The 15,915-nt window shown below is 37.7% G+C and overlaps 1 protein-coding gene across 1 annotated transcript in view; it reads left to right on the top strand.

Moving 5' to 3' along the window:
* The window catches only part of LOC124250186 (uncharacterized), a 32,914-nt gene extending 19,609 nt beyond the window's left edge, over positions 1–13,305 (top strand). The window contains exons 3-4 of the mRNA XM_046682022.1: positions 11,653–11,727; positions 12,511–13,305. Coding sequence (XP_046537978.1) covers positions 11,653–11,727; positions 12,511–12,852 — 417 coding nt within the window. The 3' untranslated portion in view covers positions 12,853–13,305. The remainder of the gene's footprint in view (positions 1–11,652; positions 11,728–12,510) is intronic.
* The last annotated feature ends 2,610 nt before the right edge of the window (positions 13,306–15,915 follow it).

Consider the following 15,915-nt stretch of genomic DNA (forward strand, 5'->3'; position numbering starts at 1 on the left):
AATTTTGCAGACAAGGAAAAACTGATCTCTTGCTATTAGGAGGTTTGTCCAAATTCTCATTTCAAGTGGAAAATCTTGGATAAAAATCTAGGTATTTTCACCCTGAATCTAGCTTTCTTTTCATAATCAGGAAGTTAATCATATTCTTCCTCTTTTCCCAGAGGAAAAACTTCCGTTCTTTAAGACTGTTGCATAATAAAGAAAAGACAGGAAAATAACATAAATGGACCTGAATTTGTAATATCTGGACCCCAAGATTAGCTGTGGGAGACGTTGAGTTTTAATTTTTAAAATTTGAGCCCTTAAGGTGGATCATCCTAACACTTTATAAAAGCTACCTACCTTATTTACACCTCGTGAAATATGTGTCAGATAATTACTATGGTCATCATTTTCCCATTGTGGAAACTGAGAATTCACAAAGGTTAAGAAATTTGCTTGAATTTCACCAACAAGTGAGAAACTGAACCTGAATTAAAACTCAGGCCTCATTGACCACCACAGACTTCTTCACTGAGGTGCATACTTGTGGATAAGTAATAAATACACATTGTATAGACACTTAAAGAGTTATATATAGTCACATAGTGAAAAATTAGTCTCGTTTATGTTTCTGTCTCTTAGACACCCAACTCCCCTCCAAAGATAATCATCATTGCTTGTTTCTTGTGTAAAAGCCGCGTGGCCTCATGTAGCTAATGTGGGATTTACAGAGATTTAATCTCCATAGACTGCCCTGAGTATACTCATTTTATGAAAAATGAGGGTCCTGTGCACTTTACTTCTTTTCTCTGTTTATAAGAGGAAATGGTCCTTCTTTTGAAAGTTGAGCAAGTTCACTAGTATTCTTCTTCTTAAGAAAAGTTGGTCCTCCCTCTGTCCCCCAATACTTGTGGTAAACCAAATGACTTTTTTTTAAGAAATGGCTTTTGAAATTCAGTACTAATTTGTGAAACAAGTCCTCCATATGAGGCAAGAAAAGCATGTCTAAAGACTTGATGATAGATCATGCACTCCAGAAATAATTCCTTAACCCAGAATAGGCATCGATTTTAATTCCTAGAAGTTCTACATGAAATAGCCTGTTATAAATGCACTCCACACATCCCAAGAGCATCCTTGTTCCTTCTAGATAAAGGACTCAATTTCCTAACAGAATTCAGGATGACTTAACAGATAAAATCTGTCCCAAACTGGGAGTGCTAGGGAAGAACCACTGGCTCCTTATTGTCTCTCTGGGACGGGGAGAAAAAGAAAGGGGTCATGGCTCACATGAAGGAAAAGGGGCATCTAGCCCAGGGAACTGAAGGAGTAACAACCACACCCCTTTTCCTTATTTTTTTCCTCACACATAGGTCAAGGACCATTTTTTTTCTTTTTCGCTTTTTCTACCCTACCAGCCTAATCCAATTTATTACCATCATACATGGTACATAGCATTCTTCCAGATAAAGAGCACAAGGCATGAGATCTTCCTTCAGGTGGTGGGGAGGATCCTTCTCAGGGGAGCAAAGTGCAAGCGCTGAGAGTGCTATCGTGATGATGCCTTCTAATTAGCAGTGAATTCTGTCAGAGGAACGACAGTAGCAAGCATTTGTCTAAAGAGCACCATTCTTTAGTAACATTCTGCCACACATTTTAAATTACTGATTAGTTAATATGAGTAAATGTTTTTCTAACTTAGAGAGCTAATATTTCTTGAGGACACATTGTATAATATGCATTATGCTTGGAATTCAGACTTATTTTCTCAATAAATTTTTATAGAAAACTTTGAGCTAGTTATTGCTATTTTCCAAATGTACACCTGAGCTTCAGGGAGGTTAGGAAACACAGGCACACAAGACTTTGACTGCCTAGTGAAAACAGGTCAAATTTTCACCCAATGGGGATAGTGAGGGATATTACTGTGGTTCAGCTAGTTTACTCTATTGAGAGATTATTGATAGTTTCTGTGACAACCACTTTTTATTTAAGTAAAATTATCAATGCATTGAGTAGTGTAAGAGGTTACTGAGCTCAGTTCCTTGAACGTGCCAAGAAAAGTCTGGTCTACCCACTCAGTACGATTTTAAGTTACAATAATTTGTAAGAGATCAATTAAATTAATTTGTTTAGGAAAAGGCAGTGCAAAATGTTTAGGAAAATAGAGTGGGACATCTTCCACAGTTGTGGAGCTCAGAGGTTGAGAAATCTTTGAAGAAAACGATAGAAGGTATTCTGGAGTATATAGGAGAGCACAGTGTGGTCGTGTAGACCACAGAGAACAGCTTGGCGTGTTAATGTGCGTCACATGGAACCTTCCATGTGTAGGAGCACCTGGCATGTCAGTCTATGGCCTAGAAAGCTGAGGGAAGGTTTTCTGGCCTTGTTCAAACCAATTAAATGCCAAGAAAATTTATATCTCTCTATCTGTTCATGTATGACATCTATATCACCTATATCTATATAATCTATCTATACTGGTGTCTATATCCATATCAAAGCTGAGATGGAGGTTATAACATGGCCAGAGTAGACAAACACTAGTCTTTGGTATCCTAGGGCACAAAGCTGGATGCCAAGCAGGTGAGATTGAATGGGGTGCATGTTTTATTCTTACGGCTCATGAAGGGTTGGGGAGTTGGATGGGGGGAAAGAACAGGCCCTCTCTCCCACTAAGTCAGCTAGAGAACTTCTCATTTTCCCCACATGCCACACCAAGCAGGCTCTGCCATCTCAGAAGAAGTCTTGCCCTGCTGAGAAGCATCATGGACCTGCACGTTTCGTGATATCAGCACAAAGGTGGCAGATCGTTCCTGGAATTTCACGCACATGGTATTTTTCTTGGGAAATACGTGGATCATCCCAGTCCTGGGCTGTTCTGCTTTGCCCCTTTGGGGCCTCCTGGCCCTTATAAGAGGGCTCACCACCACACTGCTGCCATGCTCTTGACATTCAGTTGTAGATCTTCTTTAGAGACTTTGATGAGTACATCTCTCGGAGGTTTTGTGGGCGCTTTTATGGTGTTATGGTTTCATCTGGAGAAAGAAAGGACTATTGTTTTGACAACTAATATTAGGTTAGGCTAAAGAAAATAATTAGGTTATGGAAGTAGATATAATTATATAACATTTTAGCTAGTATTTGGTGGATAATACTGAAGTCTGTGAGGGAAATGAAGTTAAAAGGTCATTCTTAAACCAAAGGAGAATAAAGGATAATAAATTTGGCCTACCTTATGCTCATTTCAGTTTCAAATGTCTGCTTCTCAGAAGGGAAGCTCTCAAGTGCTGGGTCTGAGACTTTGTCATTTTTCTAGAGCTGCCCGTGCACAGGACCATGGTCAGCTCAGTTAGATGTGTAATCAGGACCTCATGGGGGACAAGGGTGGAAGGGATTTGTGTAAGACTGGCTCAAATTTTAGCAGTAGCATTTACATTTTAACAGCCTTTCCCTGCCTCATAACAAGGGGAATTTTTATTTTAGAAAGTGGTAGAATTAAAAATTGGCCAGAAAGGCTAAAGTGCTGAGATAAAAGAATGATAAAAGGGATTCTATACAGAATCATAGACTGTTTTAAAGATCAAAACAGATCCTTGGAGGCTGGTGGAATATTGGCCCAACTCATTCAAAAGATGTTGGCTTGTTTTGCCAACAGCAGTGCTCCTCCTCTGAACACTGACACCTGTTTTTCTTCCAGATTCTCTGAGACCAGGAAAGACGTCTTACCAGCAGCAGCAGTGCAGACAGCCCTGCCAGCCGCCTCCTGTGTGCCCACCTAAATGTCCTGGGCTGTGCCCACCACCAAGGTTCCCAGAGTCTTGTCCACTTACTTCATGCCCACCTGTGCAGCCACGCCCACCTGTCAGCAGAAATGTTCACCCAAGAGCAAGTAACAGCACCAGAATTCATCAGGATCATGAAGTGACAGGAAAAGTTATCTTTTAGACTCTGAACTCAATCTTCCTTTTGAACTGTGTCATGATGACAGATGGCATCTTGACATTTCCCTAACCCTCGACTTCTCACCTGCTTGAAATGACTGTTGACACAGAGAACACTTTGTTCCTGAAGTTGACATCACCCTGTTGGAAGCCATGTCCCTGCCTCCGGCATGTGGCTAAGATACAGTAATGCTCAGCAATGCCAGGGTTCCCAAAGCCTTAGAAAAATGAGTACAAGATCAAGACCAATACTCTTGCAAATGTAGCATCACAGGCTTTCTCTTTGTTGTTTGTTATTTGGAAAATGATTTCTAGCCTCTGAACAAACATGTCTTTTCTTCTTTAATAAAGCACAAGTTTAATGATGTAACCGAAATTTCTTTAAATTTTTTATATCCCATTCTGTCTCATCTTTCCTTCCCCATTGAGTGATTACCTCTCAGTTACTTCTTGTTTCCTTGATAAGTATAGTATTTGTCACATAGTACAAATATAATACACAGTAGTTACATTTACTATTATTTTTATTATTTAAGTAATAAAAAATAAGTAGAGATAATAGAGACAAAAAAGGCAGTTCTTTAAATTTTTACACACAATAATCCACATGGAAGACCTCACTTAACCAGTTTCCTTCTTCCCTCTCCCCACCCAACCTTGGTTTTCTAGGTTCTCCATCAGCTGCTGGAAGTTCTGCTGTGGTTGTAACATACACAGAAGAATATTAGATCTTAAAGCTTTGGTAACAGAAAGGGAGGAAAATAAGAGTGTCTGTAGGAGGAGGCCAACTCATCCCATTTCCACAGCCTGTCACTTGCATCTTACTCTCAGGCAATAGTCAAGATCCTTGCACTGGTTTTTGATTCTTTCCTACAATCATCTCTTTGGATCTTCTGACTTGCCATTTGAGAAATCATGGGGTTTAAAAGCTTTAGGTGAATTCCTAACGTTACTATCATTAATTGAATTAATTTTTCCTAAATTCTTCTTTTGCAATTCAAGTAATTAGTCATCTGGTGGAAAGAGTTTTGATAAAAAAGTTAGGCTACTCATGGACTAACCAACTGAGTTAAGGATTACAGTACGTTTTCCTAAAACATCTTTCTGTCTACCTCCCTCCATTCCTGTCTCTACATCTCTACCTATACTCATAAAATATAAAGTATAATATATATCAACCTATTTAAAAATTATATAATTTAAAAAAAAACATAGTACTTAAACAGTATATACTATTTAGAATAAAATTTACATGTCTGTCTATGTACTAAAAATTGATAATTACTTATGTTTATTAAGTATCTACCAGGAACCAGGCTCTGTATAGCTTTATATATAATTTCTCATTTAAATTAATTATCACAGTAACCCTCAAGATAAATAAGATTATTTTCTCATTTTACACAGAGACAACATAGGCTTAGAGTGTTTAATTAACTCGCCTAGGATGAGTCATATAAGAAATGGTAGAGTCAAGGCTCAGTCCTGAAATGCCTGTCTACACAGCTCCTGGGTTTCCATCACATAATATATCAACAGCCTCTAGTATCTGCTTAGCTTTTATTTTTAGTCACATTCCAGGATTTCGTTTCCCTGCCTTTCTGACTATGTATACAGACTTTTCCCCTTCCTTATCTCTTTTCTTTAATCTGCCTTATACAAATTGTGCAAGTTTATTCAAATTACGAGAAGAAGCATATATCAATTGCAAACATGTTTGCTTATATATATACGTTCATTCCAACATGGATCACATTTATTCTGATAGTTCATGTTTATTTACCTATTTGCATGATTGGTCAAAATACATACATGAGGAAATGTCAGCAGCCTTGTTGTATTTGAAGAGTCTTCTCCCTCCATCCTCATTACTTCCTTCTGATCGTTTGGTCTTCCTTTCCCTTGCATCATGTTACTGTCTACCTGATGGCCCTGCCTTGTTTGCATACTTGCCAAACAGCATATGCTACTGAAAAGTTACTTCTCCCCGAGTGGGATAACTGAGCATTGTGTTTTCTTTCATTTTTTGTCTTTTTGGATACTTTTTTTGTGTGAAAACATTTTTTTAATTAAAAAAACATATCTGGATGTATAAAAATAACCATATCTGGATGTATAAAAATTGTATAATAATAACTAGTTTTTAAAGTATTGATAGTGCATTTTATTTTTTTAATTATTTTTTTAATCTTTAATTTTTTATTTTGGTAACATTGGTTTATGACATTATATAAGTTTCAGGTGTACATCATTATATTTCAGTTCCTGTGTAGATTACATCATGTTCACCACTCAAAGACTAATTACAATCTATCACTACACACATGTGCCTAATCATTCCTTTTGCCTTCTTTCCTCCCCTCTTCCCCTCTGGTAACTGCCAATCCAACTTCTGTCTCTATGTGTTTGTTTGTTGTTGTTTTTATGTTCTACTTATGAGTGAGATCATATGGTATTTGATTTTTTCCCTCTGACTTATTTCACTTAGCATAATACCCCCAAGTTCCATCCATGTTGCCACAAATTGCCAAATTTAATTGTTTTTTTATGGCTGAGTAGTATTCTATTATGTATATACACTACATCTTCTTTATCTGTTTGTCCCTTAATGGGCACCTAGGTTGCTTCCAAGTCTTGGCTATTGTGAATAATGCTGCAGTGAACATAGGGGTGCATGCATCTTTATGCATTTGTGTTTACACATTCCTTGGATAAATACCCAGCAGTGGAATAGCTGGATTGTACGGTAGTTCTATTCTTAATTTTTTGAGGAAACTTCATGCTGTTTTCCACAGTGGCTGCACCAGTTTGCACTGCCATCATTAGTGTATGAGACTTCCGTTTCCTACACATCCTCTCAAACACTTGTTATTTCCTATATTCCAAAAAATTGAAGAGGAAGGGAAGCTTCATAACTCATTCTATGAAGCCAAAACTACCCTGATACCAAAACAAGGCAGAAAAAGAAAATTACAGGCCAATGCTGCTGATGAACTTCAATGTAAAAGTCCTCAACAAAATACTAGCAAATAGAATATCGTGATACATTAAAAAGATCATACACCGTGAGCAAGTGGAATTTATTCTAGGGATGCAGGGATGATTCAACATCTGCAAATCAAACAACGTGATACACCAACTTAACACAATGAAGGATAAAAATCATATGATCATCTCAATAGATGCAGAGAAAGTATTTAAGATACAGCATCCATTTATGGTAAAAACTCTGAATAAAATCGGTATAGAAGGAAAGCAGCTCAACATAATAAAGGCCACATATGACAAACCCACAGCTAAAATCATGCTCAATGGAGAAAAATTGAAAGCTATCCCTTTAAGAACAGGAGCTAGACAAGGATGCGCACTTTTCCCACTCTTATTTAACATAGTATTGGAAGTCCTAGCCAGAGCAATCAGGCAAGAAAAAAATGAAGCGGATCCAAATTGGAAAGGAAAAAGTAAAACAGTCACTATTTGCAGATGACATGATTTTATATATAGAAAACCCTAAAGAATACACCAAAAAATTTTACAAATTATAAATGGCTACAGTCAAGTTGCACGATACAAAATCAACATACAAAAATCAGTTGCATTTCTCTAGACTAACAATGAAGTAGCAGAAAGGGAAATTAAGAACACAATCCCATTTACAATTGCAACAAAAAAGAATAAAATACCTAGGAATAAACAACCACAGAGGTGAAAGATCTATACACTGAAAACTGTAAAACATTGTTGAAAGAAATTGAGGACAGAAAGAAATGGAAAGATATTTCATGCTCTTAGACTGGAAGAATTAACATAGTTAAAATGTCCATACTACCTAAAGCAATCTAGATTCAATGCAATCATTATCAAATTTCCAATGACATTTTTCAAGAAATAGAACAAAGAATCCTCAAATTTATATGGAACAACAAAAGACCTTGAATAGCCAAAGGAATCTTGAGAACAAAGAACAAAGCTGGAGGTATCACGCTCCCTGATTTCAAATTATACTACTAAGCTATAGTAATCAAAACAGCATGGTACTGGCACTAAAACAGACACACAGATCAATGGAACAGAATCAAGAGCCCAAAAATAAACCCACACATCTACGGACAGCTAATTTTTGACAAGGGAGCCAAGAACATACAATGAAGAAAGGAAAGTTTCTTCAATAAATGGTGTTGGGGAAACTGGACAGCCACATGCAAAGGAGTGAAAGTAGAACCATTATCTTACACCATACACAAAAAATTAACTCAAAATGGATTAAAGACTTGAATGTAAGACCTGAAACCATGAAACTTCTGGAAGAAAACATAGGCTGTATGCTCTTTGAGATTGGTCTTAGCAGCATATTTTCAAGTACCATGTCTGACCGGGCAAGGGAAACAATAAAAAAATAAACAAATGGGACTACATCAAACTAAAAAGCTTCTACACAGCAAAGGAAACCATCAACAAAATGAAGAGACAACCTAACAACTGGGAGAAGATATTTGCAAACCAGATATCTGATAAGGGGTTAATACCCAACATATACTAAGAACTCATACATCTCAACAACAAAAAGATCTAACAACCCAATTAAAGAATGGACAAAAAATCTGAACAAACACTTCTCCAAAGAAGATATACAGATGGCCAACAGACACATGAAGAGATATTCAACATCACTACGAGGGAAATGCAAATCAAAACTACAACGAGATATCACCTCACTCCCATCAGAATGGCTCTAAGTTTTGGATCCTTTAGTCTGATAACTGGTGAATGTTTCCCCAAGAGATGCTCATGCCTTCTATTTTGAGATGAGTGCTATTTAAACTTATTCATTTTGGGAAGCATCTGGACATCACTGATTACTCCGAAGAATTCCATAAAATATTAATAATCTCATCATAAGAACTAGGAACATATTTAGTAGTAGAAAGCATGATACTACTATATGAATGAAATATAAAACTACAGTGGATGAAAGGACTCACGAGAAATTGCTAACAGTGATTTCCTAGGGTGGGAAACCAGATGGCTAGGGGGACGGGGTGGGAAAAAGTTTCACTGCATTTATTTGTGTACTGTATGAATTTTTCAAAGTGTGAATTTCTCATCTACTAAAAAATTGAAAATATTCAAGAGCTTTTATTCATAAAAATAACAAGTTACTGAACTAAGCATCCTTTTTTATTCTAGATGTTTCATGAAATTTTTTGTTGTGTGCTTGCTCTGTTATCCTTGAACTTTTGCTAGCACTTGTGTATTAGTATGAAATTGAAAATTTAAATATCCAAAGCAGCAAAGATGCTAGCAACAGAGAAAAAATGATTGTACTGCTTTTTCAAGAAAGGTTTTCTAAATTAAATTTCCAGCTTAGCTGCCTCAACATGGTTGTTGGAAGGGTGTGAGCAGTTTTACTATTGCCTCCTGGGAATATTCAATGAAGTTTCTCCTTAAGCAGTTCTAAAATTCTTCCTGAGAAAATGACAAGGAAGTTCACATATGTTTCATGTTGTAGAGTGGCAGAGCAAGAGCTGGAGTGAGGAAGGAGAAATTAACTTTTCATATACAGGACTCATGTAAGGAAAGATGAGTTAATGCATACATATAAAGTCCTCAAACAATACCTGGCACATAGTAAACTTTCAATAAGTGTGAGCTATTGCTAAAATATCAAATAGTAGTGCAGTTTATTTTCTCTGCATGGTGTAAGATATTTACATTTTTATATATATTTATATATACACACATAACTCCATATGCATTGAATATAAATATAGTTACACTGCACACATGTTTTGTTACTTGCATTTTTCATATAATGATATATTCTTTAAGAATACCACATTTTATTTTTGCCTAGTATTTCATTATGTAGATCCATAAATGATTTAATCAGAAACCAACTCCATGAAAGTATTAGGAATAACATGCTTTGATCATCTGTTTCTATGTTTGCTTGTTTTTCCCGATATGTTGATGCTTCTTAGAGCAGGCATTGCTAATGATTTTATAAGTGCATAGACCCAATGATGATGAGCCGAAGGCCTGAATAAACGAATACTTTCAAATTTTGGTCTTTTTTGTCAGTTTCCCTTATTGATAGTTACTAGTAATATCCTTAAAAGTGAAAAGAGACATCTACTTGTTCTTGGTGGAATTAAACAAAGAAAGAGCTGGGGTATCTGGCCCAATTCTTCATCTAGTACTAGAAAGAAAAACTTAAAACATGAGCGGTAGTGATGGCTTTAAAGATGAGAGGGAAACAGGCGGACTCGTAGGGTTCTATAAGAGGAAATAAAGAAGGCCAGGGAAGAACTGATAGTTTGGTTAGTGATCATTGGCTTTAACAATGGGAAGCCAAGGCAAGTTTTGAAACCTTTCAAGCATTAGGAATAATTCTTATAACTGTTGTCTGTAGCTAATTACAAACGTACGAAGGAAGAGAAAGTTGAGAAATGCTTTGCCCTCATCATGATTCTAGCCAGTGATACATCTAGGTTTAAACTTCTGTCTTCAGATTTTTCCACTAGTGCATTTCCATTTTATCAGGCTTCTTCCTTGCATATTGAAAGAGGTGCAAAACAAGTGATAGCTGGTTACCTTGTGATGCGTAAATTATTGATAACACTGACAACAGTAATTAGTATATTTATGTATAAAATATTAATAAATAAATAATAAGTAAGTAGCAGTAATAATAGTAATTAAATTATTAATGTCATTATTTAAACTGTACTTAGAACTTATTAGGAGATTTTTATGCCAACAAGGTTGCTTTTATTTAACAAAAACATAAGTGAGTTGAATGGTGGGGTGGGGGGATCAGTAGATTGAATATTCAAGAGATGTTAAGAAAAGATGAGGCAAGGAATAAGTCTGAACACTCCTCTAATACCCTTACATGTTTCAGCAGCGATCACAGATCTGTTGCGTGCTATTCGATAAGAACAGACATTTCAATTCTTCTTAGTGAGCTATGAGTTGAAAATTCCCACATGGTTTCAAATAAGAGAATGAAGATCTTGAGGGCTAGCTTGGTAGAAAATAGCCTTGGCAACCTGGTAGATATGAAGCGGAAAATGGAACAGCCCCATGTTACAACTGCCATAAGGTCCCACAATCTTGATGTGCTCTGCAGAATAGCACAGCCTGTGGGCGTTGGATCCTGGCTGCAGCTCAGGTGCAGGGAGTCTTGTTGCTCTTTGTGGAGACCACGCATTGTCTCCATCCATGTTAAAAGGAACCAGTTAATGTGAGCAGCTAGCCTTAGACAAAGAGGAAGCGAGTTACAAGTGCTGCTGACAGAGAGAGAAGAGAGGCCATGTTGCTAGCCTCCAAGAATCCAAGCTTCTGTCATTCAAGGGCACAAAGCTAAATGTCCGGCAGTTAAAATATAAATGGGCACACAGGTTTCTGAAACAGGTGTGCTGAGGCATGGGACAGGGAAGTAGGTGACACTAAGCCCAATCAAGGAATCACTAGCTGGGCCTTCAGATAGAGAACTGCTCAAATTCTTCATCTGTCACACGGAACTGGAATTGCTAGTCAAGAGAGAGCCTAAGGCAATTCATTGAGCCCTTGCCGCAATGGGGACAATCCCAGAGCAGGGAGTTTCTGGTAATTAGGGTGACAAGACATTTTGGGAATTTCAGGTGGATTGAATATGGTTTAGAAATAACTGGTCCAGCCCGGTCTTAGGCTTCTTCACTTCCTGAGGGTGTGGGCGACTTAGCTATATAAAGGGGCACTCTGCTCCATTGTTGCTATCCTCCTCACACTCAAATCCCCAACAGCTCTGGAGAATCAAGTGAGTCTGATTTTTGGGGGGGGTTCTGTCTGCTTGGGGAAACTGAGACGATGTTTAGAATTAATTTGTAAGCAGAAATAGCTATTTTTAAGGAATAATGTGCATATTCTTATCTGGGGAATGAAAACTGTCAGACTTTCATTCCCCAGATAAAGGTCTAAGTGGGTTATTTTTTTGTTTATTACTTATGCCCCTTTCTTTCACAAGGTTGGTGTCCAATAAGCAAGAAGTAGTTTAGGGAATAATATTGCGTTGAAAGAAAAGGAGGGCAAGAGTTTCTCTCTGGTCATACATATTAAAGAAAGAGTCTCTTACTGTATTGCCAGCCTCTTGTATGAGCCCATTGAGGGCAAGTCTGAGCCTCGGCAGTTCTCTCTGATCAGACCTTGTCTTTGTTTCAGAGACTCTGAATAGACCCAAAATAGCTTAGTTACACCTTAATCATGGCCTTATGGGAGCTGATGTGGGTAGAGATTTGTTTTGATATTGGCCAGAAATTCAGCAACTTTTTCCTCCAGATTGTGTTCGCATTCACCCACTAATGTTGCTATCTCAAGAGAGAGGAGACAATTTTGTCATTGAAAAATGTCAAGAAAAGTGAGAAAAGTTAGCCCAAGATACTGATATTAACGAGAAAAAGAAGAAGAGCCACAGAAAGTCTTAAAGAGAGAGTTAGAAGACCAAAGAATACCGTTGGAGATAACTTTGCTTATTTGATGGGTTTTGGCTCGCTCTGTCTGCAAGTGTTCCACCTGTGAGCAATGACATATGTATTTCTTTCAGGTTCCCTCATATCCAGAAAGATGTCCTATCAGCAGCAGGAGCAATGCAAGCAGCCCTGCCAGCCCCCTCCTGTGTGCCCACCTCCCAAGTGTCCAGAGCCATGCCCACCTCCTAAGTGTCCAGAGCCATGCCCACCTCCGGAGATTCCACCTCAACTCTGCCAGCAGAAGTGTCCTCCTGTGCAGCCACCACCACCATGCCAGCAGAAGTGACCACCCAAAAGCAGCAAGAGCAAAAGCCATTAAGGCCATAATGCAAGAAAAACAAATAGTTCCTCCCATCTCCAGCAGCTTCGTCGTCTCTTCTCTGAAGCCTGTCCTGGTGGCGGATGGTGCTCCCTGAGCCTCTATCCTGCTCTTCCTGCGGTGATGCTTGACATAAAAGAGACTTAATCCTGAAGGAACTCTCTTTCTTTTTAGGGTCAGATTCCTGTCTGAGATAGGGCCATTCTTGGGGATGCCAGAGCCCTAGAGCCCCAGATAAAAGAGCAACAGGAACAAGTCTAACTTCCTTAAAATGCAGCCTTTCTTTTCTGTGTGTCTGAGATCTGGGCAACCCTTTCTGTGGTCTGGGAAACATAGCTTTGCTCCTGTTTCCCTAATAAAGCATGTTTCATGATGGAACAAATGCCTTTCTTCTTTAATCCTGGTTGTTAGCTGTATCAGACTAGTAGGCAATTATTTGTTTTTTTATCAGATCTCTGAATTCAGATGACGTAGTAATCATAGTTCATTGGGTTTGGCTTGAAACGTGTCTGTTTAGATTGAGTACAGAAATAAGTCCTTTTTTTTTAGCTCAATGCCAACTCTGCTTGTTACAAATGATATGTTCTTATTTGGAGAGAGAAAATGATACCTTCATTTTCTCAGGGTTGTCGTAAGAATCTATCCATTTCTTTAGTCATTCATCCGTTAAAAATACATTTGTTGAGTGTGTACTTTGCACCTGGTACTCTTTTAGGTGCAAGGGATACAGTGGTGAACAAAACATATAAATACTTTGAGTTTTTGGAGGTTAAATTATACTGAACGAAACAGACTAGTTAATGAATATTTAAGCTAACATATAATATCAGTTGGTAATACTGTAAATATTCTCAAAAAAATGAAAGCGGAGTCAGAGGATAGAGAGTAATGGGGAAGGGAATTGGGGGTTGCTGGTCTGAGAGCCGTGAGTGAAATAAGCAAGACATGGGGGTTTGAGGTGTATATTCTTCCAAGGAGAGGGAATAGTAAGGGAGACAATGGCCATAGGACGTTGAAGGGGCCAGTAACTGTAGTAGAGTTTGTAGGAGGGAGAGTGATGGAGAATGAAGTAGCCAGAGGCCGGATCATGCAGGGAATTGTTGAACTTTGTAAGGGTTTGGGATTTTGTTCAAGTATTAGTGAATATTATGCACTAAATTTTATGTCTACTAAATTCTCCCCTATCATGTCTCCTTGCTTATGCAGGATATTCTAACATAATAAATTATATTTGCAACATTATGACTGTAAAAGGTATTTGGTTATTTAAACGTTTTAATGAAAAGGTTCAAATATTGATGAGTCAGTTTTAAAGTTCATTGGCAAACATGGAAGTTTACTTTTAACTGCTAACAGATAATTTGTCAATTGTCCCCCCTTGAAAGGAAATTTAAACAATTCATCTTCAAGTAATCTGTGATTTCTCATAGCTCACAAATTGTTCCTACTGAGGTCCACATGCCTACGGGAATGCTGGAGTGTAGAGTTACATGAGTCGACGTGAAATCACTCGAGTTGTGGGTTTTTTTTTTGAAGATTGGCCCTAAGCTCACATCTGTTGCCAATCTTCCTCTTTTGTTTTTTCTCCCAAAGCCCAAGCACATAGTGGAATGTACTAGTTGTATGTTATTCTAGTTTTCCTGTGTAGGATGCTTCCACAGCATGGCTTGATGAGTAGTATGTAGGTCCGTGCCCAGGATCTGAACTGGTGAACCCCAGGCTGCTGAAGTGGAGCATGGGAACTTAACCACTCTGCCACGGGGCTGGCCCCATGGGTTTTTTGCAGGGACATGAAATCACCGATTGATGCTGATAGTTTCTTTATGTTGTTTTTAATCACCTAATAAATCACTAATTTTCTTTTAATCACCACATTAAATGGGATAAAGTATGTAATGTATCTAGCATAGTGTCTGGCACACAGCAAGCTTTCAATAAATAGTAGTCACCATGTTATAATTAGTGTTAATATATTACCTGATTAAGGATAATTGATAGGGTTAATATACATAAAGAAAACTTTCTCATATTTCTTCGCCTAGTCCTGCACTGTCACGCCTGCCTCGCTCCTACGCTCAGTGCCCATCTCAGAGGTTTCCCAGGCTCTCCTAACATTAGACCGCTGTTCTGAGCTCTGCTGCTGTGGTATCCTATATGGATTCTTGTTAAAGTTCTAGAAGCAGTGAGGCAGGATAGAAGGGTCCCTGTAAGTAGAAAGATCAGCTCATCCATTTTTTTCAATGTGCTCTTCTGAATCTCACAATCACAGCACAAAAAACCTTGATCCTTTGTTTTGATTCTCCCCTGAAATCAATACCTTGAGTTGTCCGACTTCCCATTTAAAAAGTCCAGTGTTTGTGTTTTTATAAATATAGAAGAAAATGACTCCTAGGAAAAATATGGAATATTTATCCAACTAAAGGGGAAGAATGTAACAATTAAAATACCTATTTACTTCCAAAGGATACATTTATATTCTAGAATGGACCATGGTTACTCAGATTGTTAAAACTCATTTACCTACTTGCATAATTGATCAAAGCCCTCATCATAGGTAATGAGGGGAATGGCAGCAGCTATGTGGGTACATTGCAAAGTCTTTTCTTTGGGAGATTCTATCTTAATCTGTTCCTTTTATCTCCTGGATTCTTTTTAAAATTTTATTTTAATTATATTATTTTTTGTTTTATTGCACTGCCTAGGGCTTCCAATATGATGGTAATAGGAATGGTGAAAGAGGAAAATCTGGCCTCTTATCCTAGGAGGAAAATCTTTTCCTTATCCTAGGAGGAAAGCCTTCTGACTTTCATCTTTAAAGTACGATGTTAGCTGTAAGTATTTCAAATATAACTTTTTTCAGGTCTAGAAATGTCCTCTTTATTCCTAGTTTGTTGAATTAAATTTATTTATTACTTTTAAAATTATAAATGGATGTTGAATTTTACCAAATGGTTGTTTCTGCTTGTGTTAAGATGATTATATGTTTTTGGTTCTTTAGTCTATTAATATGGTAAGTTACACTGATTTATTTCCAAATGTTGAGCCAACCTTGAATTCCTGGGATAAATCCCACTGGGTCATGATGCATTATTCTTTTACATACTGGCGATTTTGACTTACTAATACTTGTTGAGAGCTTTTGCAACTTTGTTCAGGAGAG

Source organism: Equus quagga, chromosome 13, assembly GCF_021613505.1.
Source record: "Equus quagga isolate Etosha38 chromosome 13, UCLA_HA_Equagga_1.0, whole genome shotgun sequence".
Lineage (NCBI taxonomy): Eukaryota > Metazoa > Chordata > Mammalia > Perissodactyla > Equidae > Equus > Equus quagga.